The sequence below is a fragment of the Dipodomys spectabilis genome, unplaced genomic scaffold, assembly GCF_019054845.1.
Source record: "Dipodomys spectabilis isolate Male_0828 unplaced genomic scaffold, ASM1905484v1 ptg000009l, whole genome shotgun sequence".
NCBI classification, from domain to species: domain Eukaryota; kingdom Metazoa; phylum Chordata; class Mammalia; order Rodentia; family Heteromyidae; genus Dipodomys; species Dipodomys spectabilis.
The window spans coordinates 6,537,358-6,562,625 of record NW_024870686.1 but is presented as its reverse complement, the minus strand read 5'-3'; the positions used below and the strand labels follow the sequence as shown (position 1 = coordinate 6,562,625).

At 42.3% G+C, this 25,268-nt stretch overlaps 1 protein-coding gene and 1 pseudogene across 2 annotated transcripts in view; one reads left to right on the top strand and one right to left on the bottom strand.

Moving 5' to 3' along the window:
* The window catches only part of Ppp2cb (protein phosphatase 2 catalytic subunit beta), a 33,417-nt gene extending 8,569 nt beyond the window's left edge, over positions 1-24,848 (bottom strand). For both annotated transcript variants that reach the window (XR_006151054.1, XM_042701513.1), the window contains exons 1-3: positions 24,711-24,848; positions 5,323-5,532; positions 2,682-2,855 (exon numbers count right to left, since the gene is read on the bottom strand). Coding sequence is in view for 1 of the 2 variants with exons in the window: in XM_042701513.1 (XP_042557447.1) it covers positions 2,682-2,855; positions 5,323-5,532; positions 24,711-24,812 (486 nt within the window). In the remaining variant the exon portion in view is untranslated. The remainder of the gene's footprint in view (positions 1-2,681; positions 2,856-5,322; positions 5,533-24,710) is intronic.
* LOC122127059 lies at positions 5,718-6,906 on the top strand (annotated as a pseudogene).
* Positions 24,849-25,268: the final 420 nt, after the last annotated feature.

The following is a 25,268-nucleotide window of genomic DNA, read 5'->3' as shown; positions in this document are numbered from 1 at the left end:
TTGATAAGTAGTATTTTAAGTGGCATCACACCTTTGGGTTCCTCCCCTACGAGTATTTTCCTTTAGTCTCACTGTTTGTGTATGAATGCCAAGAAGTCCTGTTTATCATGCTCTCCTAACTTTTTAAAGAGAAGGCCACTTAAATTTTGCTCAAAATTTAGTCTATGAAAATATCTTTATACTATTAATGTCATAGTTGTTCTTTGTAATAAATTTAGATAATGGATATTAGATTTTTCTCAAATGATTTTGGCTAGATTTTGTCTTTCTGTGCTTGCCAGGTATGCTGAGTTGCTGTTAATACTAGACATACAGCTGAAGAATTGTTTTGCTTGTTGAGACCTCATCTCATTGTGTATTCTAGTCTGGCCTAGAACTCTCAACCCTCCTGCCTTTACACTAAAGTGCTGAGATTCTGGTCCGCATCACCACATTTGCTATAGCTGGAATTTCGAAACTTTCCATCTTTTTCCAAGCTCTAGAATAATTTATTATGTTCATTAAAAGTTTAATGGATCTGGCCTATTATAAATACTCAGACCTGATTTTTGGGGTACCAATATACCCAAAACTTTATGTCATTAGGCACTTTTATATTGTTCAGATAGTTTGAATACCTATTAGTTTACTTAATTTCTGAAGTATATAAGGTCTCAGTAGCAGCATTTAAAAAATAACCTAGGGTTGGGAATGTGGTAGAGTGCTGCCTTGGATGCTTGAGACCCTGGGTTCATTCCTCAGCACCACATAAGCAGAAAAAGCCAGAAATGGCTCTGTGGCTCAAGTGGTAGAGTGCTAGCTTTTAGCTGAAGAGCTGAGGGACAGTGCCCAGGCCCAGAGTTTAAGCCCCATGACAGACAAAAACCAAAACCCAAAAAACCTAACACAAATGCAGTATACACTGGCTGTTTTGTTTCTTAAATGGACAGTGATAACAGATTGAATGACTTGGGGGATGCACACAGGTAAGGAAAAATAGGCTACCTTTCTAAAATAATTTGTCCATTAAGTTTAATGCTAATTAAGACAATATTGCTTTAAACATTTAAAAGCTAATTAAATTAAACATTTTAAGGCAGGTGCTGATAGCTCATGCCTGTAATCTTAGCTACTCAGGAGGCTGATTTGAGGACAGAGGTTCGTAGCCAGCTCAGGCAGGAAAGTGCACCCTCCCCAAAAAAGCTAGAAGTTGAGTTGTGGCTCAGTGGTAGAGTGCTAGCTTTGAGCAAAAGAAGCTCAAAGGCAGGACACCAGTGGCTCACTCCTGTAATCCTAGCTACCTAGGAGGCTGAGATCGGAGGTTGCAGTTCAAAGACAGCCTGGGCAGGAAAGTCCATGAGACTCTTATCTCCAATAAACCACCAGAAAACCGGAAGTGGCACTGTGGCTCAAGTGGAAGAGTGTTCACCTTGAACTGAAGAGCTCAGGGACAGCGCCCAGGCCCAGAGTTCAAGAACCAATACTGACCAAAAAAAAAAAAGAAAAGTTCAAATACAACATCCAGGCCCTAAATTTAAACCCCAGTAGTAGTGTGTGTACATGAACGCACATGCACGCACACACACACATTTTAAAAAACAAATTTAGGGGCTGGGAAGGTAGCTCAGCGGTAGAGCGCTTGCCTTGCAAGCATGAGGCCCTGGGTTCTATTCCTCAGCACCACATAAACAGAAAAAGCCGGAAGTGGTGCTGTGGCTCCAGTGGTAGAGCGCTGGCCTTGAGCTGAAGAGCTGAGGGACAGCGCCCAGACCCAGAGTTCAGGCCCCATGACCGGCAAAAAACAAAACAAAACAAAACAAAAATTTATGCAGTCATTCATATTGACAAATCTAGGTATTATTATCTGAAAGTATTATTCTTTTTAATTATTAGACTTGCCAAAACCATGGCTTGGAAAGTGTGGACTTCACTATTATACAAAAACAATTATAACAAAGATGATTATAACCAAAGTATATCCTGACCAACAGACCAAAAGGCTAATGTATCTTTTGACTATTCTGGACTTTTATAATTTAAGAACTGCAGTTCTTAATGTTTTATATTTGAATTTAATTATTTCCTGTTCAGTGAAACCTCCAGATATTAAAATAGCAAATGTGCAGATTATTATTATTTTTTTTTTTGGGTCTGGTCGTGGGGCCTGAACTCTGGGCCTGGGCGCTGTCCCTCAGCTCTTCAGCTCAAGACTAGCGCTCTACCACTTGAGCCACAGCGCCACTTCCAGCTTTTTTCTTTTTGCTTATATGGTGCTGAGGAATCCAACCCAGGGCCTCATGCATGCAAGGCAAGCGCTCTACCACTGAGCCACCTTCCCAGCCCTAAATATGCAGAATTTTTCTTATACTTTTCAATGTTTTATTGTATATCTGGCATACTATGGATAGAAACACTCAATTCTTGGGGAAAAGATACAGTATCTTGCCTTGCCACTCACTATACATCAATCATTTGTTTATGCTATTTAATCTATAAGAAACAGGTTAGCATATTCTTTGGCTAAAAGATTACAAAGCTATTTGAGAATGGTGGAATTTGTTGTTCAAAGCTTATCCAATTCTCTGTTCTGAAATTTTTAGTTTTAAGAAAAGGCCAAAGAGATGCAGAAGCAAAGATCATGTAAATGGAGACCCTCCTACATTTAATCTCCCCCATGAAGACACAATCACACACATACTCACTTGTCCATCTACTAAAGCTGTAAGTGGAAGATAATCAAATAGATCTGTAAAGTATTTCCAAACATTGGCATTTCCATACTTCCGTAGACATTCATCATAAAAGCCATAAACTTGGGTAATTTGTCGGCTTTCATGATTTCCTCTCAATATTGTAATGCGTTCAGGATATCGAACCTGCAAGATATGAAAAAGAAGCCCAGGCACAATCATATCTTCACTGGTAATGCTAAGAACATTACCTTCTGATCCACTTTCTTCACTGGCTCTTTGGTCCACTAAGTTAAATGTATTTTTTAGAGTAAAAGATTCTCCTTCAAACCAAATCTCATTAACCAAAGCCAGCTGCTGGCTGCTCATGCCTGTAATCCTAGCTACTCAAGGATACTAGATCTGGAAGACTATAGTTCAAAGCCAGCCAGGATAGAAAAGTATGCAAGACTTTATGTCCAATTAACCAGCCAGACGGGAGGCCTGGCTCAAGTGATAGAGGCTCATCTGTGAGTTAACAAGCAAGCCTACTGAGAGAGCACGAGGCCCTGAGTTCAAGTACATATACACACACCTTCAAAACCCATAATCCCCATCTTGACAAAAATAGACTATTGCTAAATCTGAGTAAAGTTTCAAATATATTACCAACCGCCTCCACAAATGGGGACTGAACCCAGGGCCACATGCATGCTGGGCAATCATTGTACTTCTTTTATTTTGTGTCAGTCGTGGGGCCTAAATTCTGGGCCTGGGCGCTGTCCCTCAGCACTCCTCAGCTCTTCAGCTCAAGGTGAGCACTCTCACTTGAGCCACAGCTTGCCACTTCCAGTTTTCTGAGTGGTTTATTGGAGATAAACTTTCCTGCTTGGGCTGGCTTTGAACAACGATCCTCAGATCTCAGCCTCCTGAGTAGCTAGGATTACAGGTGTTAAGCCACTGGCGCCTGGCTTCATTGTACTTCTTAAACTATGCTCTATCACTAAATATTTCCTTTTACAACAAAACAGAACATAATGGTTAAGATACTATACTTTGAATATTCCTAATGTAAAACTCTTAAAATCTCAACTCCAAAATCTGAAACTTTTTAAGTACCAAAAAATTCTACACCATGAAATCATGCTTCATTCACAAAATTATTAAAAGCATTAAATAAAAATCACTCCAGGGCTGGGTGCATGCATGAGGCCCTGGGTTCGATTCCTCAGTACCACATAAGCAGAAAAAGCCAGAAGTGGTGCTGTGGCTCAAGTGGTAGAGTGCTAGCTTTAGCTGAAGAGCTGAGGGACAGCGCCCAGACCCAGAGTTCAGGCCTCAGAATCGACAAAAATCACTCCAAGTTATGTGTGTAAGGAGTTTATTAGTTAAAAATGTAACTGGCAACAAGTATGAAAAAGCATCAGATTCTACTAAGTGACCATAACGCTACAGATGCACACTTCAATACACAAAAATTTACTAAGCATTTCTTATATGATCTACATTAAACTTGGTTTTATAAAGCTTACCAGAGTCATACAAGTATGGTTTCTGTTGTTTAGGGACTAGTGTTGTTAAGGAGATATATAAACAATAAAAAGACATATAAAAAGATATATAAACAATAAAAAGAAACTGAAAGAAGTAGAAGGAAAATGGCCAAAATGACTGAAGGCTTCATGATGAAGAGACTTAGTTTAGACTGACAGGAATTAAGAAATTTAGAGACAGACCAGGCACTGGTTACTCATGCCTATAATCCTAGCTTTTCAGGTAACTGAGGCCTGAGGATCGTGGTTCGAAGCCAGGCTTGTGACACTGTGGCTCAAAGTGGTGGAGCCCTAGCCTTGAGCAAAGAGCTCAGGGACAGTGCACAGGACCTGAGTTCAAGCCCCTTGTCTGACGAGGGGGGGGGGGGGGGGAAGGGGGGAGAGGGAAAGAGAGGAAGACAGACAGAGAGAGATCGCAAGAGCAGAAAAATTCAGACAAAGTAATAATTTTATGGGTACACTAGACCAGGAAATAAACAGAGAGTCTAGTGCACTGAATAAGAAAATTCTTTGATGTGAGGCAAAACATTTTTGCTATCTACTACTGGCAGATAAATTTAGACTATAGAAGATAGCCAAGGAGTTTGCGATTCTATAAGCAATATGGAATCACTGAAGAGGCTGGGGACACAGAAGTAAGATATAGTTGTTAAAAAAAAGAGAGATTTAATCCAGCTGTATATGCAAGGTGGTTTAGGGATTAGATCTTGGAGGTAGAAATGAAAATTACCTACTATAATAAAGTGTAAGGTGATAAATGTGTAAGGCATTGAACAGAAAGGCACAAACAGAGATAAATTTTTCAAGGTAAGAATCTTTTTGGTGGTGCTAGGGTCTGAACTCAGGTTCTTACATTTGCTAGGCAAGGTGTGGTAACATGCCACACCTTTACTCACCCTTTTTGCTCTGGTTGAGATAGGGACTCATTTTTTTCCCAGGCCAGCATAGACTTCAATCATCTTAAACTCAATACCAAAGATAAATAACTAAGTCAAATGTAATTTCAAGACTTCAGTTATGCACAACTTTGGGAATGATACATTTGTCAAAAGCAGAGAAGTTTAGTGCATAATTTTAAAAAGAAAAGAATAAATTTAAAAAGAGAATGTCTTTAATTGTACCTTTAATGCTACAAGAAGAGTCACAGTCTCCACAGAGTAATAACCTCTGTCTACATAATCACCCATGAATAGGTAGTTTGTGTCTGGTGATTTTCCACCGATTCTAAAGAGTTCCATAAGGTCATGGAATTGGCCATGCACATCTCCACAGACAGTAACAGGACAACGAACTTCTTGCACATTTGATTCTTTTGTTAAAATTTCCTTAGCCTGTTGGAAAAATAAAATCAACAATTAAAAAAAATTTTATCACAAATTTAAAGGTGATAAAAGGTGACTAAACTGAGATCTGAAGGGGAAAAAAAAAAGAAAATCTAAAGACTTAATTATGCCTTAGAAAACATAAAACAACTCATCACAATTGGGAAGCACTTTCCTAATATGCTGTAATAGAAATGGCTAATAATGTGTACAAAGAGGTGATCATACTGAAACCGCTGATGGGAATATGCTACTGATGGGAATATAATATGGTGCAGCTACTATGGAAATGTGACAGTTGTTCCAAAGTTAAACTAAAAATTACTATATATTTTACCAAATTCCACTCCTAGATACATATATATATATTTAAAAGGAAATTAAAAGTCATTTACACATTTCCTGGCAGCATTATTTGTAATAGCCAAAACACAGAAACAACGCAAATGTTCCCATCAATTCATGAATAAAATAATATCCACCCAATAGAATATTAACTAGCAATAAAGCCTTTTGGTTTGCTCCGTGTGTGTCCTGGGGCTGCGCCCTCAGCTGAGTCTACCCGTAGTCCGGCCTGCAGCCCCACCATGCCTGCCAACCTCAGCCAAGTGGTACAGGCGTTTGAGCTTGCAGGAAGTGGACGAGTCACCCCAGCACCCTCTGCGGGTGTCCCTACACGGGGGTGGAGGTGGACCATCTAGGCAAAGTGCTGACGTCCACCCAGGTTAAGAACAGACCCAGCAGCAGTAAGTGGGAAGGTTGTGATTCTGGGAAACTGTACACCTTGGTCCTGACTGACCCGGATGCTCCCAGCAGGAAGGATCCCAAATACAGGGAGTGGCACCACTTCCTGGTGGTCAACATGAAGCCAACGATATCAGCAGTGGGACCGATTATGTGGGCTCCGGGCATCCCAGTGGCACAGGCTCCATCTGGACGAGCAGGAGAAACTTCTGAAGTGTGACGAGCCCATTCTCAGCAACCGCTCCGGGGACCACCGTGGCAAGTTCAAGGTGGTGGCCTTCCGCAAGAAGTACCACCCGGGCTCCCCGGTGGCTGGGACGTGCTACCAGGCCATGGGATGACTATGTCCCCAAGCTGTACAAGAAGCTGTCTGGGAAGTAGGGAGGCTCAATTCATAAGCTCTACCCCCCACCAGCCCTGCAAGTGGGGTCCTTGGGCACCGATGCCAGTAGATGTCCCTCTCCCTTGCTCGGGCAACTCCTGGGCTGTCCATAGTAGCACAGGGTGGCTCTGTCTGCTGCCTGTCCTTTATGCTCCTATTGTTGTGTTGATCATGTTTAAATTCCTTTTTGGGGGTGGCATTTGGAATTGTAATGGAGGTACCTTGTTAACAACTAGCAATCCAGAATCTAAAGAAAATTCCAGTTAAAAAAAGACTGGGGGGTGGGGGGGTTGTGTGTGAAAGAAAAGGGAAGGGAGTCGTTGTCACTGTCTGTGAGATGCTGCCTGCAACTTCTCCCCCACAACTTCTCCACAGGGACCTGGCTCTCATGGCCGGCTCCTGGCTGGCCCCTACAGCTCTCTGTAGCTGACTAGGTGTCTACCCTAGTCAGGGGGCCTGGCCCACTAATATGGAGCTAGAGGACAGGTGGGTTGGAGTCCTTAAATCCTTGAGGGTTAAATTGTTCACTGGTCGTTGTTCTGGAGTTGCTTAGTGTTACTTCTGCCGTTTGTTCATCACTGAATGAAGTAGAAATGTTGGATGATACAGAAAAAAAAAAAGGAAGCAGTCTTTCACAAATGGCCACATAATGTGCAGTTCCATTTACATGCCGTGTCCAGAACAGGCAAATCTACAGAGGTGGAAAGATTATGGTTGCCTGAGCCTGGGAAGTGGAAGGCTCGAGTGTCTAGGGTCTACCAGGTTAGGGATGTGGTTTTCTTTGAGGTAAATGGAAACCTTTTAATATTGTAATGGAAATGAAGGTATGTGGATGTACTTATTCAGTGCTACTGAATCATGTAGTCTAAGTGAACTGCATGCTACAGCTGGAATATTATCTCAATAAAGGTGTTGTTCTGTTTTAGTGTGCCAGTCCTGGGGCTTGGGTGCTGTCCCTTAGCTTTTTTTGCTTAAGACTAGTGTTAGTATGCTATCATTTGAGCCAGAGTTCCACTTCTGGTTATTTGGTAGTTTAGTGGAGACTTTCCTGTAAAGTCTGGATTCAAATTGCGTACCTTAGATCTCAACTTCCTGAGTAGCTAAGATTATAGGCATGAGGCAGCTTAAATCTTATTATGGGAACCCTAGGACCCCATGGGAACTATGACTCAGCATATGGAACATGCTGGATGCTATTGGAAAACCACCGTTGTGTGATGGCTGTGTCTGACCTTCTGCCATAATTCTGTCAAAAGGCAGAAATGAATGATTGTGTGTAGTTATTTTACTGCTTTCTGGTATCCTGTTCTCTATCTCATGGAATTGCCCTTTTGATCTGTTCCCTTAAGCTAGCCCTGGGGCAACCCAACCTCAAAAAAGCAGTAACAGACCCACACATGTTCAGTTTAACCATGCCTTTCAGTTAAACTCACTCACTTCCTTGTCCTACATTATTGAAATGACACCTCATGGTCACTTCTTTATCTGTCACCCCAGTATCTGCTGGAAGCAACTGGCAGTTTATAAGCTTAAAATAGATCAATGAGCCGGGAGCTGGTGGCTCACACCTGTAATCCTAGCTACTCAGGAGGCTGAGATCTGAGGATTGCAGTTCAAAATCCAGCTTGGGCAAGAAAGTCTGAGGGACTCTTATCTCCAATTAACCACCAGAAAACTGGAAGTGGTGCTGTGGCTAAAGTGGTAGAGTGCTAGCCTTGAGCAGAAGAGCTGAGCGACAGCGCCTAGACTCAGAGTTCAAGACACACGACTGACCTCCCCCCTCAAAAAAAGATCAATAAGAAAACAATTCTGAACCAGTCTTACATAAACATTTACCGATTCAAAAGCTAACTTGCAAATTTTCTACCCCCATCTCTACCTTTCAACTACTTTATTATAATTACTTTATGGTGTTGAATTGGAATATACCATTAGGAAGCACCAAAGTGCAGAATTTATGTATTAATACTGGCAAGTTAAATGCAAACCATTAACAGCTAACCTGTCTTGAAAATTTTCTTAATAGAAAAAAAGAGCTCAGAAACAGGAAGAAAATTAAAAAAAAAAAAGTCTATGTATTGCTCAAAGTTTCTGTTAGGTAGGCTGCTTTACTGTGTGTGTGTGAGAATACTCATGTTTGAACTCAGGGACTTGCACTTGCCAGACAGAGGTTCTGGAACCAGAGCCATGTCTTATCTCTCAACCTCTCTTTGCTTTTATTTTTAGAATAAGGCCTTGTTTCCTTCTTACTCCTCTCTCAGGGTGGACCTATTTATAATTTTTTCTAGGTGGGATGACAGGTGCTACATGATGGCACCCAGATATTGGTTGAGAGGAATACTCCAAACGTCTTCCTGTGCTGACTTGAAATGCAATCTTCCTGATGTCCACGTCCAGAGTAGTTAGGATTACAGGTGTGCGCCACTGGTGACTAGCATTTCTTAATATGCAAAATTCCAATGATTTATCAAGTTTGCAGGTTGTGATGAATTAGAAACAAAATTACACAAAGGAAGTGGAACTACAAGGGACATGTAAAGTGACAGGAAGAAACCACCAAACTGCAAAAATGACATGGCCATTAAAGTCAAAACTCATGAGGAAACTTCAAGTGGGACCCAGTTGAGTTGGACTGATGGGAATAGCATTTTTGGGAGAAATGGTGCTTTTAAGAGCATTTAAAGGGGCTGGGAAGTTGGCTCAGTGGTAGAGTGCTTGCCTTGCATGCCTGAGGCCCTGGGTTCGATTCGGGTTCGATTCCTCAGCACTACATAAGCAAAAAGAAAAAAGCCGGAAGTGGCGCTGTGGCTCAAGTGGTAGAGCACTAGCCTTGAGCTGAGGGACAACACCCAGGCCCAGAGTTCAGACCCCATGACCGGACCCCTCTCCCCCCCCAAAAAAAAAGAGCATTTAAAAGCACACATTTGGCCGGGCACTGGTGGTTCACGCCTGTAATAATCCTAGCTACTCAGGAGGATGAGATCTGAGGATTGCGGTTCAAAGCCAGCCCTGGCAGGAAAGTCCATCAGACTCTTTTTTTGGGGGGTCTGGTCATGGGGCCTGAACTCTGGGCCTGGCCGCTGTCCCTCAGCTCTTCAGCTCAAGGCTAGCACTCTACCACTTGAGCCAGAGTGCCACTCCCGGCTTTTTTCTTTTTGCTTATGTGGTGCTGAGGAATCGAACCCAGGGTCTCATGCATGCAAGGCAAGCGCTCTACCACTGAGCCACCTTCCTAGCCCTCCATTAGACTCTTATCTCCAATAAACCACTCAAAAACCAGAAGTGGCGCTGTGTAGTAAGAGTACTTGCCTTGAGCTAAAGAGCTCAGGGACAGCGCCCAAGCCCACAGTTCAAGCCCCATGACCCACAAAAAAAAAAAAAAAAAAAGCACACATTCTTGGACTAGGAGTGTGGCTTAGTAGTAGTGCTTGCCTATCATGAATGAAACCCTGGGTTGGATTCCTCAGTACCACATAAACAGAAAAGGCCAGGGGCTGGGAAGGTGGCTCAGTGGTAGAGCGCTTGCCTTGCATGCATGAGGCCCTGGGTTCGATGCCTCAGCCCCACATAAGCAAAAAAAAAGCTGGAAGTGGTGCTGTGGCTCAAGTGGTAGGGCACTAGCCTTGAGCTGAAGAGCTGAGGGACAGTGCCCAGGCCCAGAGTTCAGGCCCCACAACTGGACCCCCCCCCCCTCCAAAAAAAGAAAAAGCCAGAAGTGGCACTGTGACTTTAAGGGTAGAGTGCTAGCCTTGAGCAAAGGAAGCTCAGGAACAGAGTTCAACCCCTCTCCCCCCCCAAAAAAAGCACACATTCTTAAGTTTCTGCATGCATAATTCAAATTCCTATTGCTCTATATGTATCTTTGTCAACTAATATTCTTGCCAATAGTATCTTTTAATTTGCACCTCTGATACATCTTTTAATCAATATGGAGCTTAGCCTGGCTTGGAACTCATTACCTACTTTCCTTCCTCCTTACCTTTCGGCTCACAACATTAATCACTCCTAATAATATAGGGCCAGCCATGCCTCACTGATTTGTAATATCACCTCTGCTAAGCTGCTGTTGAGGCTCACATCTGTTTCTAGACATATACATCCTTCCAAGTTCCCTTAACTGTCTTTCTTTTCCTTCTTTTCTTCTCTTCTCCTGCTCCCTTCGTTTGGGTTTGAACTCAGGGCACCGTTTCTAGGTAGGTGCAAGCTCCATCACTTTGAGCCATACCTTTTTATTTTTCAGACAGGATTTCTCATTTTTGCTGGCCTCAGCTCGTGATCTTCCTCTACCTGCCAGGTAGCAGGGATCTGAAGTATAAGCTACCACACCTGGTATTATGTGGAGTTTTTCTGAACATCCTGTCTCTGTACTGTACTGTTTTCACCCCTGATGATGTCCTGGCCCAGTACCCTGTGCTGGCTGGTGTCCAAGTGTTCTGAACTGCACCTGCCTGTTGCTCACTCTGGGCCTAACTCTGCCGAGCTGCTCCTCTACTTTCAGAAGAGACAGTGTCACATGCTAGTATGTGGCTGATGGTGTAATTAAAAAAATATGTAAGCCTCTCACTATTATCAATGTGAAAAAGAAACTTGTCAGAAATAAAAGATTCTTTTTTCAAAAATAGCTTCTTAGGAATTTTAATTTTAGAACTTGTCATGTCCTATGAAAATCCTTTTGGGATTAGGATTGAGACTGTGCTAAATTTACACATTAATTTGGGACAAATGGACATCTTTCTTTGGGGGTAGCAGTTACTGGGATTTAAATGCAGTTCTTCATACTTGCTAGAAAGACATTCTTGCTGCTGAGCCGTATCTCCAGCCCTAATTTTTGCTGGCTATTTTTGTGATAGGGTCTCTCTTCATTCCTGGGCACATAACTGGGTGAGATCCACCAAAGTCAAGCTTCTTGTGTAGTTAGAACAACATGCACATGCCATAGAGAGTATTCAGCTCTTCACTAACAGGGGTCTTTCAAATTCTCTGCCCCAGGCTGGCCTCAAACTTCAGTCCTTTACAATTTTATCCTTCTAAATAGTGGTTAAAGGTCATCTTTAGGCTATGTATTTGCAAGAATGAATATAGTACTGATCATCATTCAGATTTCCTTTTTTCCCCCAAATATTTCTTTACTGAGATTGTGACTATATAAATTTTGCATATTGTCACAGTTATATTTAGCTAAAGTCACAAGTTTTGCAACGATCTCTAATAATATCTCTTTATTGTACACTGTTAGACATACTGTCATCATGTACCACCTAATGAGGTCAACAACGGACTGTAAAGACAGAGCTCCCATACAATTATAATGGAGACTAATAACACACAGCTGTGACAACATCCTGGTTCATTGTTCTGTTAGTGTGGCAATGGTGGTGTGAAGCAAACCTATCATGTTATGAAAAAAAAAGCACAGTATGTAATTCTTGATGATAAATGACTACTTACTGGCTTATGTATTTTCTATATATATATATTTTTTTAATGTTAGAGTGTGTTCCTTCTTTTAGTACTTAGGAAATTGTACTGAATAATACAACAGCAGCCTTGTACATCCAGCATCACCGAGTCTCTTGATTACATCATTTTCTCTTGTGCTTGATTTAATCTTGCTATTCCTATGACAAAATCACCTAACAATGCATGACTAGAAAAAAAGGTAATTTATACTTGATACTATGCTTGGATTAAAAAAATACATTTCTTGGGGCTGGGAATGTGGCTTACTGGTAGAGTGCTTGCCCAGCAAGCATGAAGCCCTGGGTTTGAATCCTCAGCACCACATATACCGAAAAAGCTGGAAGTAGCGCTGTGGCTCAAGTGGAAGAGTGCTAGCCTTGAGTACAGAGAGGCAGAGTGACAGTGTACAGGCCTTGAGTTCAAGCCCCAGACTAGCAAAAAACAAAACAAAACAAAACCAAAAAGCATTTCTTGAGTCTAATACTGTTTGTTTTCTGTGTTTCTGTAGTGCTAGGGAAGAAACCCAGTTTCTTATGCATGTTATGCATTCTAGTGCTGACCTAAACTCAACTTTTTAATGTCAAATTTTTGCATTATGCTCTTGTAACTTGAAAATGTATTTAATTAAACAATGTTTGAGATGTGCAATGCAGTTTAGCCTTGAATTTGTAATCTTCTTCTTTCAGTCTTCTAAGTGTTGGGATTACAGGCATGCACCACTATGCCTGGTTCATACAACCAGCTTTAAAATCTACAGATTCCTCATGTAAACTATATCATGACACTTTTCTTTCCCTACAAATCTATGTGCTAGAGAAGTGATGAACAGAAAGCGTTTCAGTGCAGCGCAACACTGATGAGAATTTTAGTCAGCTGTCTTTGTCAAGATAAGGAAGAAAAAAAAAAGCTCCTTTCCAGAATTATAACCCTGTAGTGGTATTCATTTAACATCATTTTTATGGTCTACTGAAACTGCGTAGATTCTAATTAGTCATAAAATATTTTAAAAAGTACAGAGCTGAAAATGTGGCTCGAGTGGTGGTACGCCTGCATAGTAGGCATGAGGCCTTTAGTTCCAACCCCACTAGGTGTGAGGGCTTAAGCCTGTACTCCTAGTTACTTAGGAAGCTGAGATCTGAAGATAGTGGTTCAAAACCAGCTTGAGCCGGGAGCCAGTGGGTCATGCTACTCAGGAGGCTGAGATCTGAGGATTGAGGTTCAAAGCCAGCCCCGCAGGAAAGTCCGTAAGAGTCTTATCTCCAATTAACCACCAGAAAACCGGAAGCGGACCAGAAATGGTGCTGTGGCTCAAGTGGTAGAGTGCCGCTAGCCTTAAGCTGAAGGACAGCACTCAGGCCCAGAGTTTGAGCCAGTTCAAGCCAGCTTGAGCAGAAAAGTCTGTGAGATTCATATTTCTAATTAATCACCAAAAAAGCTGAAGTAGACCTATGGCTCAAGTGGTACAGTTCTAGCCTTAAGCTGAAAAAGCAGCCCAAACAAAAAAGCAGTACTGCCTTCTTCCGAAAACTGATTTTTTTTCCCCTTTTCCTTCTCCAACTCCTCTATTTTTTTTTTTTTTTTAATGTGTAAGTGCCTATTTGCTTGCTTTTGTTGTTTTTGAACTATATACCTGGCTGGCCTGAACTTCAATCCTTCCGGTTATACTTCCTACACTGCTGGGAAGAAAAGCACAAGTCACCATACTCAGCCTGTTATTAGTTGAGCTGACCTTCAACTCCCAAGCTTCCTAACTCCACCACCCAGATAGCTGGCATTACAGGTGTAAACCATCATACTCAGCTCAAAAGCTAATTTTCTAAGTCTAGGTGAAGACATTTCTGTGGTTATAATAGTTTCTTCCCTCATAATACTGTGACTATCAAGTTTTGCTGATAGAAATGGTTTTCAAAATGTTCAGACTTCTATTTTTTTTTTTTGGGGGGGTCCGGTCATGGGGCCTGAACTCTGTGCCTGGGTGCTGCCCCTCAGCTCTTCAGCTCAAGGCTAGCGCTCTACCACTTGAGCCACAGTGCCACTTCCGGCTTTTTTCTTTTTGCTTATGTGTTGCTGAGGAATCGAACCAGGGCCTCATGCATGCAAGGCAAGGGCTCTACCACCGAGCCACCTTCCCAGCCCCAGACTACTTCTTCTATTATTTGTAAAGATCCCTCTCCCTACATTTTCAGTTTTATTGCCAATATGTTAAATATCAATAGTACAACTCACACAAACGCTTTATGATGGTTAATAAGTTTAGGAATATAAAGGTGATCTTTTTTTTTTTTTGAGGAGGGAGAGGGTTGGTCCTGGGGTTTGAACTCAGGGCCTGGGTGCTGTCCCTGAGCTTCTTTTGCTCAAGGTGAGCACTTTACCACTTGAGCCACAGTACTACTTCTGGCTTATTGGAGATAGTCTCAGGGACTTTCCTGCCTAGGCTAGATTTGAACCATGATCCTCAGGTCTCAGACTCCTGAGTAATTAGGATTACAGGCTTGAGCCACCAGCCCCCAACTAGTACAAAGGTTTTTAAATCCTTGGAAAAGAATCACTATATTTTGTTGATCCATTTTGTTGATCTACGTGTCAGTATGAAAAGAGATTATCTATAAAACAATGTCTCCTATTCACTTGAACTTACTTTCTAGTAGCTACCAGCATTCCATTATACTAATCCGCTGATTTAAAATATCTGCTGATTTAAAATACTGACATTTGAAAAACAAAATCACACTAAAGCTTATGTGCTGATTGTAAGAACTGGCTTTTCTATCCTCTGATTGCACCTAGCTATGCCTCCCGGCCTCCCCCAAGTGTTAGAGGTGGAACCCAAAGCTTTGGTTTCTCATGTTAGGCAAGTGCTCTCCCACTGTCATATCCCCAACCCCACTCCCAGTGTCTTTTAATTTGAAGCGACTCTAAATAGCAGTGACCAGGGCTTTCATTCCAACAGAGATACTCTATCCAGTGTTCTAAAATGTTTTGCTATCTGTTCATATGTATAGCCTTCCTCATTTCTGTTATCCTTCCAAACTTGGGTGTCCATCTTTTCTTCTAATTCCAAGCTATCATCATTCTTCCAACAACTGTCTGGAACATTCTTATCCTTTCATTATACAAAACCCTAGGCTTAATTTTTACATCTTCATACATGTACAATAATTTGATCATATTCACCCTTTAACATGACATTTTAAAATCTCAATGTAAAAATCTTGTTTGTTTGGGATCACCAGACTGCTTCACTAACATACTCGCATAATATATACACATATTCAGGGCTTCAGTTATTACAGTGAAAGAGCACAAGGTCAAAGGCACCAGGGCACTTCTGAGAGAACTAAGTGCAAGAAGTGCAATGCAGTCACTGCCTGTTGGCTGACATGAGTGAAGTGCCACGAGGAAAGCCCATAGAGGCCCAGTGCTCAAGACCTGTGAACTGGGAGCTGTCACACAGGTGCCATTTGTACCTAAATTTCAAACTCGACACGAACAGTTTAGGCACAGTAGATCAGCAGAGAAAGTGGGAACCCACCCCAAATCCAACTTTCTAGACACCAGGTGAGGGAAACCTTGCAGGAAGATCTACCACAAACAGCTGCCTCAGAACTGCTGTATTAACTCTTTACCTGCACACTTACAATTCTTCTTTTTTTTTTTTGTCAGTTGTGGGGCCTGAACTCTGGGCCTGGGCGCTGACCCTCAGCTCTTCAGCTCAAGGCTAGCGCTCTACCACTTGAGCCACAGCGCCACTTCCAGCTTTTTCTGTTTATGTGGTGTTGAGGAATCGAACCTAGGGCCTCATGCATGCAAGGCAAGGGCTCTACCACCACTGAGCCACCTTCCCATCCCACACTTACAATTCTATATGTAATTAGAAAGGAAGAGGAAAGAAAAAAAGTCTCACTTGTTGCTATAAAATTACATTTATCTTAGGAAGTAAATTGAGAAATCAAACTTTGGGACTAACATTCAGATGTCAGGGCAAGAGCAATATATTTTTTCTTCTATTCTTGTCTTAGGAACACAGAGCATTTAAATATTTGCATGTCTTCCATATTTCCAACATGTGACATTCCATTTTAGTGTTGGTGCCCACTTCCAAAGCTATGGCAACAAAAGCTATGGAATCCTATTTGAAAATATGCTATCTTTGTTCCCCTCTATTCACAAATGTGATACTATAATGCCTCATACATTATCTCTTACTTTCGAGGCAAATTCATCAAAATCAAGCCACAGAATAGACTGATCTAAGATAGATGAAGTTAAAACTACACAAAACTGTTGGATATAATGGTATACACATGTATCTCAGCACCTATAAGGCTGAGTTTGTGGCCTCAAAAACAACTCTAAGCCTCCTAATATAAGGAAGTATTTGTCTTCCCACATAGTTACAAGTGTCTTCCATTCAAAGAGAACCTAGGTTGGTTTTTTTTGAGGTAGAAGGTGGGAGCCAAGAGTGTAGAATATTTGGTTTTCCCACATATTTCACATGCTTGACTTTTTAAAAAAATTATGTATTAGTCTCAACTTCCACTTTTTTGAGATAGTCTCATTACATAGCCCAGGATTCCAGGAGCCTGGGATCCCCCTGTTTCAGTTTCCCTGGTGCTGTAATTACAAGTATGTGTCACCACACTTGGTTGCATATATAACCTTTAAAAGGTCAAAACAAATTTCTGAAGCCAGTGGCTCATGCCTGTAATCCTAGCCACTCAGGAAGCTGAGATATGAGGATCATGATTTGAAGCCAGCCCAGGATGAAAACTCCTATTAAACTATTCAGAAAAAGGAAAACGTCGGAAGTGGCACTGTGGATCAAGTGGTAGAGTACTAGCCTTGGGGATGAAAAGGCTCAGGGACACACCCAGGCCCTGAGTTCAAGCTCCAGGATTGACAAAAAATAAAAAATAAAAATCTGCTAACAGCCATCATACTGTATCGATATCATGAAATTTTATTCAGCCATTGCTATTAGTATGAAATAATTTTAAAACTATTGAAATGTACATTAGAAAACAGGTGAGTTGTTTTTGTTGGTTGTGGGTCTTGCACTCTGGGCCTGGGTACTGTTCCTGAGCTCTTCAGCTCAAAGCAAGTGCTCTACCACTTGAACCACAGTGCCACAGGTTTTCTGGTGGTTGTTTATTGGAGATGAGTCTCACGGACTTTCCTGCCCAGGCTGGCTTTGAACCATGATCCTCAGATCTCAGTCTCCTGAGTAGCTAAGATTACAAGCGTGAGCCACCGTGCTGGCACAAGTGAGTTTTATAGCATGTAAATTACATTTGAATTTTTTTTTTTTTTTTTTGCAGGTCCTAGGGCTTGAACTTGGGGCCTGGGCTCTGTCCCTGAGCCTCTCTGTGCTCAAGGCTAGCACTCGACCTACAGCACCATTTCTGGCTTTTTATGACTAATTTATTGGAGATAGGACTCTCACAGATTGTTCTACTCAGGCTGGCTTTGAACTGTAATCCTCAGATCTCAGTCTCCTGAGTAGCTAGGATTATGGACCTAAGCCATCAGCGCCTGGCTACATTTCAGTTTTAAAACCTGAAGAAGCACAATGGAGTTAGAAAATTATCTAGAAAACCTAAATGCTATTCAATTATTCCTTCTGAATGCAATTACTTATTACTTGGCATAATTCCCTTATGCATGAATTTCTATTACCATAGCTAATTAAACAACATGAAGCCACTAACAAAGTGGCTTAACTTTCAGTTTCCATAGTATTTTAACTGCAAGTAAAATTTTTTTTTGCTATTCTACAAATCACTACATAATAAGTACATGTGCATCATCAGATCAATGACTTCTAATCTTTGTAACTGGTCTTGAACTGGTCTGTAAGTACACAAATAGCAACCTGTTTAACTGTGTTGTCTTCTTGTCTTGTAGAAATACACACATGTATCAGTTTATAAAAATGAATATTCAAAGGGGAGATTTGGCTAATGATGAGACTGCGGCACAGATATGACAGGTATTAATACTGGAAACAAAATTCACATCAAAAGTGTTGTTTGACATGTTAAAAGATCTTAAAATATGCTGAGGATGCTTCAAAGTCTTAGTGACCAAATTTAACCTTGAAAGCAGCTCATCTCAACAATGCTTCTGCACTCTTTGGTTGAGGTTGAAGTGACTATAAGCCATGCCTATCATACACCTAGGATGCTGCCCAACAGGGACCGAAAGAGCAAATATCCCATAGCACTTAATTTTTTGTTCTCTCTAAAAATCTATCACAGAGTCAAGTGGAATGCACAAACATAAGGTTCTAAGTCTCTTGTTTTTCTCTTTGCTTTTAGTTCCACACTTTTTTTTTTTTTGGTCATGGGGCTTGAACTCTGGCCCTGGGCACTGTCCCTCAGTTCTTCAGCTCAAAGCGAGCGCTCTACTGCTTGAGCCACAGTGCCACTTCCAGTTTTCTAGTGGTTTATTGGAGATAAGAGTCTCACAAGACTTTCCTGCCCGGGCTGGCTTTGAACCGCAATCCTCAGATCTCAGCCTCCTGAGGAGCTAGGATTACAGGTGTGAGCCACCGGCACCTGGCTACTTTTTTTTTTTTTTTTTAAATTGTATTTCTTATCAAATGCAGAAATGTCTCTTTTGCCACTCACTGAAATGTTGAATTCTGGCTTCTGCAGCTTTTCTTGTCTGTATCAGATGTACAGGCAGATGTACTACTCTGTCAACATTGTCCTGTCAACACTGACTGTTTTGTTCTTTCCCTGATCTCAACTCATCCCTCATACTATTGGGGGGGAAAAACCCACCTCATGTGTCATTAGCTCATTTGTTTCTAGAGACAATCAACCAATCAATTTCTTGAGTAAACTGCTCTGGACTTTCCTGCCTGGGCTGGCTTTGAACTGCAATCCTCAGATCTCAGCCTCTGAGTTGCTAGGGTTACAGGCAGCTCACTACTGCCTAGCTAAATTGCTCCATTTTGATATTTAAGAAATATACAAAAAACTGGGAGAGAGGAAAGGGTGACACTGTCCAAAAAAATGTGCTCTTTGCCTGACTTATGTAACTGTAACCCCTCTGTACATTACCTATATAATAACAAAAAAATACATAATACAGAAGGAAATTTAAGTTATTTAAAAAAAGTACATAAACTAGCTGACTATGGGAATGGTGACATTGCTGCCACTGGAGAGACAAGGCACCCAGGAACTTAGAAAAAGCAAATGTATAGATGCATGAGCAGAAAGTGGTTGTGATAAAAGGATGAAACTAATCTATAGGAAATAGGAGTGATAAGTCTTGATGAATGGAATTCTGAGGTATTTCATGATCCTCAGCTGAGAGGGCATGAGGTCAAGGTCGAGTTCAAGCCCTTGAACTGGCATCAAAAAATGGCTAGAACTTGTATAGTAAAAATAGAAATCACTACCAACAAAACCAGCTAGAAAAAAAATTTTTTTTTTTGGGTCCGGTCGTGGGGCCTGAACTCTGGGCCTGGGCGCTGTCCCTCAGCTCTTCAGCTCAAGGCTAGCGCTCTACCACTTGAGCCACAGCGCCACTTCTGGCTTTTTTCTTTTTGCTTATGTGGCGCTGAGGAATCAAACCCAGGGTCTCATGCATGCCAGGCAAGCGCTCTACCACTGAGCCACCTTCCCAGCCCTAGAAAAAATGTTAACCATTCAATTCTCAAAGAAGTTATACAATCAGAGAAAGACAAAATTTAGGATTAAAGAGTATACCAAACTCAATGAGAAAACACATGTTGTACCTACCCACACTAATTCTGACAAATCTGTCTTAATTTTATACTGTACCTTGACTTTATATATTTTATCTTTAGTAGTTGTACAAAGAGTTGCCATTCAGCAAAGCCATTTATGAATACGAATCTTTAAAAAAAAAAATCTGTTTTCTTAATGTGTTTTAGTATTTTAATAAAGTTCTTGCACCCATAATTTGTCATAAAAATTATCTATGTAGTGGAGAATTAACCTTACCAAAGGGTATGGCTGGCCTTTGCACTAGAATGTTCCATTTGATAAGTGACTGACAGGCAATCTAACAAGTGTCTTAAAGAGCTTTGGGTGATGGTAAGTCCCATGCCTCTATAGAAAATATAAAGTATCAGCCCTCCTGACCTCTGCTCTTTGCCCTTCCTTCCATAGCCTATTCCAAAATGGGTTTTTCCCCAATTTCAGAAATGTACCCTAACTGAGGACTTCTGAGAACGTTCCTATGAGTCAGTGAACCTAGGCGTGAAGTTGCAACTGGTATGGAAGTGAGAAGTGAGAGAGTTCCCTTGAATTTGACAGTTTGGGGACTTGCTTCCTTCAACTTCTGAAAAGTGTTTTTGTTTGATGCTGGAATCACTGAACCCAGGTACTCCACAGTGGAGCTACACACCTAGCCCCTAACAAGCTTCTTTTTTATTAAAACCTAAATCATGTTGTAGTCAATCTAGAAGGCTTTCTCTGACTAGTCCACTAAAAGAGTCTCTTAACTGGGAGCAATAGCATGCACCTTTGGTTCCAGCTACGTAGGAAACCTAGCCCAGCAACACCGTGGAAAGACCCTCAGCTCAAAAAATTAAAAAACAAAACTACCAGGCGCTGGTGGCTCTTGCCTGTAAACCTAACTACTCAGGAGAATGAGATTTGAGGATTAAGGTTCTAAGCCAGCCCATCCAGAGACTTTTATCTTCACCCACCAAAAAGAGTGAGGAGCCGTGGCTCTGGCGATGGAATGTCAGCCTTGAGCAAAAAAGCTAAGGGACAAAGAGTTAAATATAGTTCTAGTAACAAAATGTCCTCAACAGCACCAAACTGGCTTTTAGGCACATCATCTTTAAAAACTGCTATTTCTGCTACTGTTGCAGGAATTGATTACAGAAGCAAAGTTTCAGCCCTCTTTGTAAGGAAGGAGTCAAATCTACAACCAGCTTCAAAATCTAGACTGCTAATTTAAGTTAGTATAATAATAATAATAACCTTCTCAGATGATAGGCATTTCTCAGACATGAGCCTAATAAGCCAGACACAAAGCACCATTCATAGTCTTTTTCTGTCACTCAGTCCATAAGGCAAGACTACATACTCAAGTATCTTGATTTCTGCAGAGAGTTTCTGGGTTAAAAAAAATAAAAATATAGGCAATTTTGAATTAAAACAGGAACCTAATTCCAAGGGAAATACTATAGCCTTATAATGTAACTTTCTATATAGTATCAAAAAATAGATTCACAAGCCCAGGTGCCAGTGGTTTATTCTTGTAATCCTAGCTAGCGAGGAGGTTGAGATGTGAGAATGGATGCTCAAAGCCAGCCCGGCAGGAAAGTCCGTTAGACTCTTATCTCCAATTAACCACCAGAAAACCAGAAGTGGCTCTGTGGCTCAAGTGGTAGATCACTTGTCTTGAGCAGAAGAGTTCAGGGATAGTGCCTAGGCCCAGATTGAGCTCCATGACCAACCAAAAAAAAGTAAGAAAAAAAGAATCCCCAAATCATGCTATTAAAAAATGTAGTCAAGCCAGCTGCCTGGGGCTCACATCTGCAACCCTAGCTACTCAGAAGGCTGAGATTAAAGGACAGAATTTTGAATACAGCCCAGGCAGAAAAGTCTGTGAGACTCTTATCTCCAATTAAGCACCAAAAGAACCAGAAGGGTGCTGTGGATCAAGTGGTAGAGTTCTTGCCTTCAGTAAAAGAAGCTCAAGCCCCAGGACTGACACCAAAAAAAGTAATAGTCAAAAGGAATTTAAAAGTAGAAAATTTATAGGCTGGGAATGCAGCTTAGTGGTACAGTGCATGCCTAGCATGCATGAAGCCCTGGGTTCAATTCCTCAGTACCACATAGACAGAAAAAGCCAGAAGAGGTGTTTGTGGGTCAAGTGGTAGAGTGCTAGCTTTGAGCAAAAAGAAGCTCAGGAATAGCGCCCAGTCCCTTAGATCAAGCCCTGGGACTGACAAAAAAAAAAGTAGAAAATTTATATAATTAAGTTTGCCTTAGTTTTTCATTTACCTTCCTCATATCTGTCACCATTCTTGCTCTAGAAAGGTGTAGAGCTAGAATTAACAAGTTAGGACTAAAGTTACTTTACAACATTGCTACAAATCCAATATGTTGTGCTGAATATCTTCAACACAAAAATGTGCTGAGAAATAGCCCATTTCCATAACTCTAACACGTTTCTATAAGGAAACAGAGTGACATCTAAAACTATAAAATTTACCCTTACAGGTTTTGAGATGTGGTTCAGTAGAATGCTAGCTAATAAGCAAGAATCAGGTACCAAGTTTGAGTCCTGATCTCCAACCAACGTCCCCCCCCCCCCCCAAACAAAAAGCAAACAAACCAAAAAAAACCCCAAACAAAAAAAACCCAACATTTACCCTTCTTCATTTACCACTCACTGAGTGGTTACTTTTTTTTTTTTTTTTGTCGGTCTTGGGGCTTGAACTGTGGGCCTGGGTGCTGTCCCTCAGCTCTTCAGCTCAAGGTGAGGGCTCTACCACTTGAGCTACAATGCTGCTTCCAGTTTTCTGGTGGTTTACTGGAGATAGGAGTTTCAAGGTCTTTCCTGCCCCGCCTGGTTTGAACCTTGATCCTCAGATCTCAGCCTCCTGAGTAACTAGGATTACAGGCGTGAGCCACCGAGCTTGGCTGAGTGATTACTTCTTTAGGACTTTACGTGGGCAGCACCTTTGTTACAAACAACCTAGGAGATTGGCGGAACAGTCTCACAGATAAGAAAATCAGAGGTGCAGACCACATTGGCAACTCCGTTAACAGGCTGTAGAATATGATTTGAATTCAGACAGGCTATACCTACACCTATATCTTGTACAACATGGAAGTAGGGACTAAGGTCAGGCCATAGGAAGATACTATAGAAATGCTAGAAACAGCAAAATGAAGTAATACTCAGAAGAGTAGAGAAAAATACTACCCATGTCTTCATCCCTTGGCAACTCCACGGAAAAGGATAGAAGACAAAGATGATGGGTAGGTAGTGCTTTGTGGAGATCAGTGCAGATATTCTGGGGGAAAAAACTTGATGCATTGTTAGGATGTGTGAAACACACCTGTACAAAGTCCTAGGAAATGGCTGATGGATTTTTTTAATAGCTGAACAGGGTGAGACTTGTGTGCTTATTTTAAAGTAGTATTGTAATATTCTTCTGTAAGAATGTTTTTTTAACATTATTGGAAAGTCAGAAGGAAAAGCTGATTCAATTACCACTTGGTTATTAACTTCAATTGTTCATCTGAAAGCTGGAGTCAGGAACTGACTTAGCTAATTCAAAACTGGACTTTTCATGTGACATGAGCTTGGGAGATATTTAAGGGGTAAATGTTAAGGCTTTTGAAATTTATAGATTAGATGACAGTCAAAGTTACAAGAAAGTTTGCTTTAGAAAGGTAAACATTTTACTGGCAGTTCTATTTACAGATATGAACTGTTAAGTAGTTATTTATAATATATAAAGACCCTGATCGACACTCCATTTATGAAAGCCACAATTCCAGTTATTACTCATTCATCCTAAGAAAGCTGAATAATTTTAAGACGGCTTAACAAAATCTTTCCTTCTTCAGTGCATTTCTGGGGCAAATCTGACTTCCAAACATTACGATTAAGGAAATTTTATAGAACATGACTTGAAATAAATACCCTCTTCTTCGTAGACTCCAGTGAGCCTTTTAAACGTAAATATAGTGCTCGCTTCGGCAGCACATATATTAAACGTAATTATAAAGACATTTTTAACATATAATTTAAGAAATGAATGAGCCGGGCTCCAGTGGCTCACGTCTGTAATCCTAGCAACTCGGGAGGCTGAGATCCGAGGGTTGTGGTTCAAAGCTAGTAGGAGCAGGAAAAGTCCAGGAGATTCTTTTATCTTCAATTAACCACCTGAAAATTGGAAGTGGAGTTGTGGCTCAAAGTGGTCGGGAGAACGAGAAAAACTCCAGACTTGAAGATTGCGAGAACGAAGTTATACTGAAATCTGAACGCTAAGATCACACCTTGAAGAACGATGTACCCAGTCACCATCTTATTACTCTCTGGAAAACGAAAGACCTCACATATAGTAAGAATGGAAATCTTCTCGGAAAAGTGCTATTCTGTATGAAAAAGAATAATAAACTGCATTTATAACTTCAAGCACAGTTTCTAGACTGGCCAGTGTTTCTGAAAATCAACACTCCTTCCGAAAGCCACTCCACACCAAGACCAATCACCACTGGCTTCCCCCTAACTCAACCTCTATTTACAAAACAAAAACAAACACACACACCCCAGCCTGCCATCACGCCCACTTTTCGACAACTCTCTGACTCGGGGATCTCGGAAGGCCCCATCCACCAGACAGCAGTCCGCCCTCAACAAATGAAGTTAACGACTTTGAGGTTCGCCCGCCCGAGGCCCGAAGGTGCGGGCCCGGGAGAACCAGCGTGAGCGTGGCGGCCCGGGCTTTGCTCACCGCCCGCGTCCGCTCCTGGGCCGGTTCGCCGGGTCACCCGAGCCCGCGGTCCCGCGGGGGCCGCTAGGCCGGGAGGAGCAGGGGTGTCGCCGCGGCCCGCCCCGCGCTCCCGCACCCTCCCGGCCCGCTGCTCACCTTCTCGCACAGCGTCCGCACTTGGTTCTCGTTCAGCTGCTTACACTCGTTCAGCTGCTCGACCCACTGGTCCAGCTCCTTGGTGAACGTCTTGTCGTCCATGGCGGCGCGCTCCCCGGCCCCGCCGCCTCCCGCCCCCCTCCCCGCCCGCCCTGGCCCCCGCCCCCGCGGCCGCTCGCCTCCCCAGCCGCCAGCGCCAGCTCCCGGCCGGAGACCGCCGAGCCCCGGAGCGCGGCAGCGAGCCCCGCGCCCCGCTCAAGCCCAGCGGGCGGTTCCGGGAGCGCGGTCTCCCGGAGAGCTCGCCCCGCCGGGCTGTGCGCGCCGGGGGTCGGTGAGGGCGCCGGGCAGTGCGGAAGCACCGAGCGACTCTTCAGCAGGGCTCTCGCCCGACGACGAGCGCCCAACCACCACCGCCACGGCCCGCCCGCCCCCTCCGCGAGGCCCTCGCCGCTGCGCTCTCGCTGCTCCTCGTCCCTCCCTCCGGGTTTCCGTCATCGCCCCGGCATTTCCGCCTGGAAAAGGGGTTCGGGCGGCACTGCCGGGGAGGGGCCTTCACGG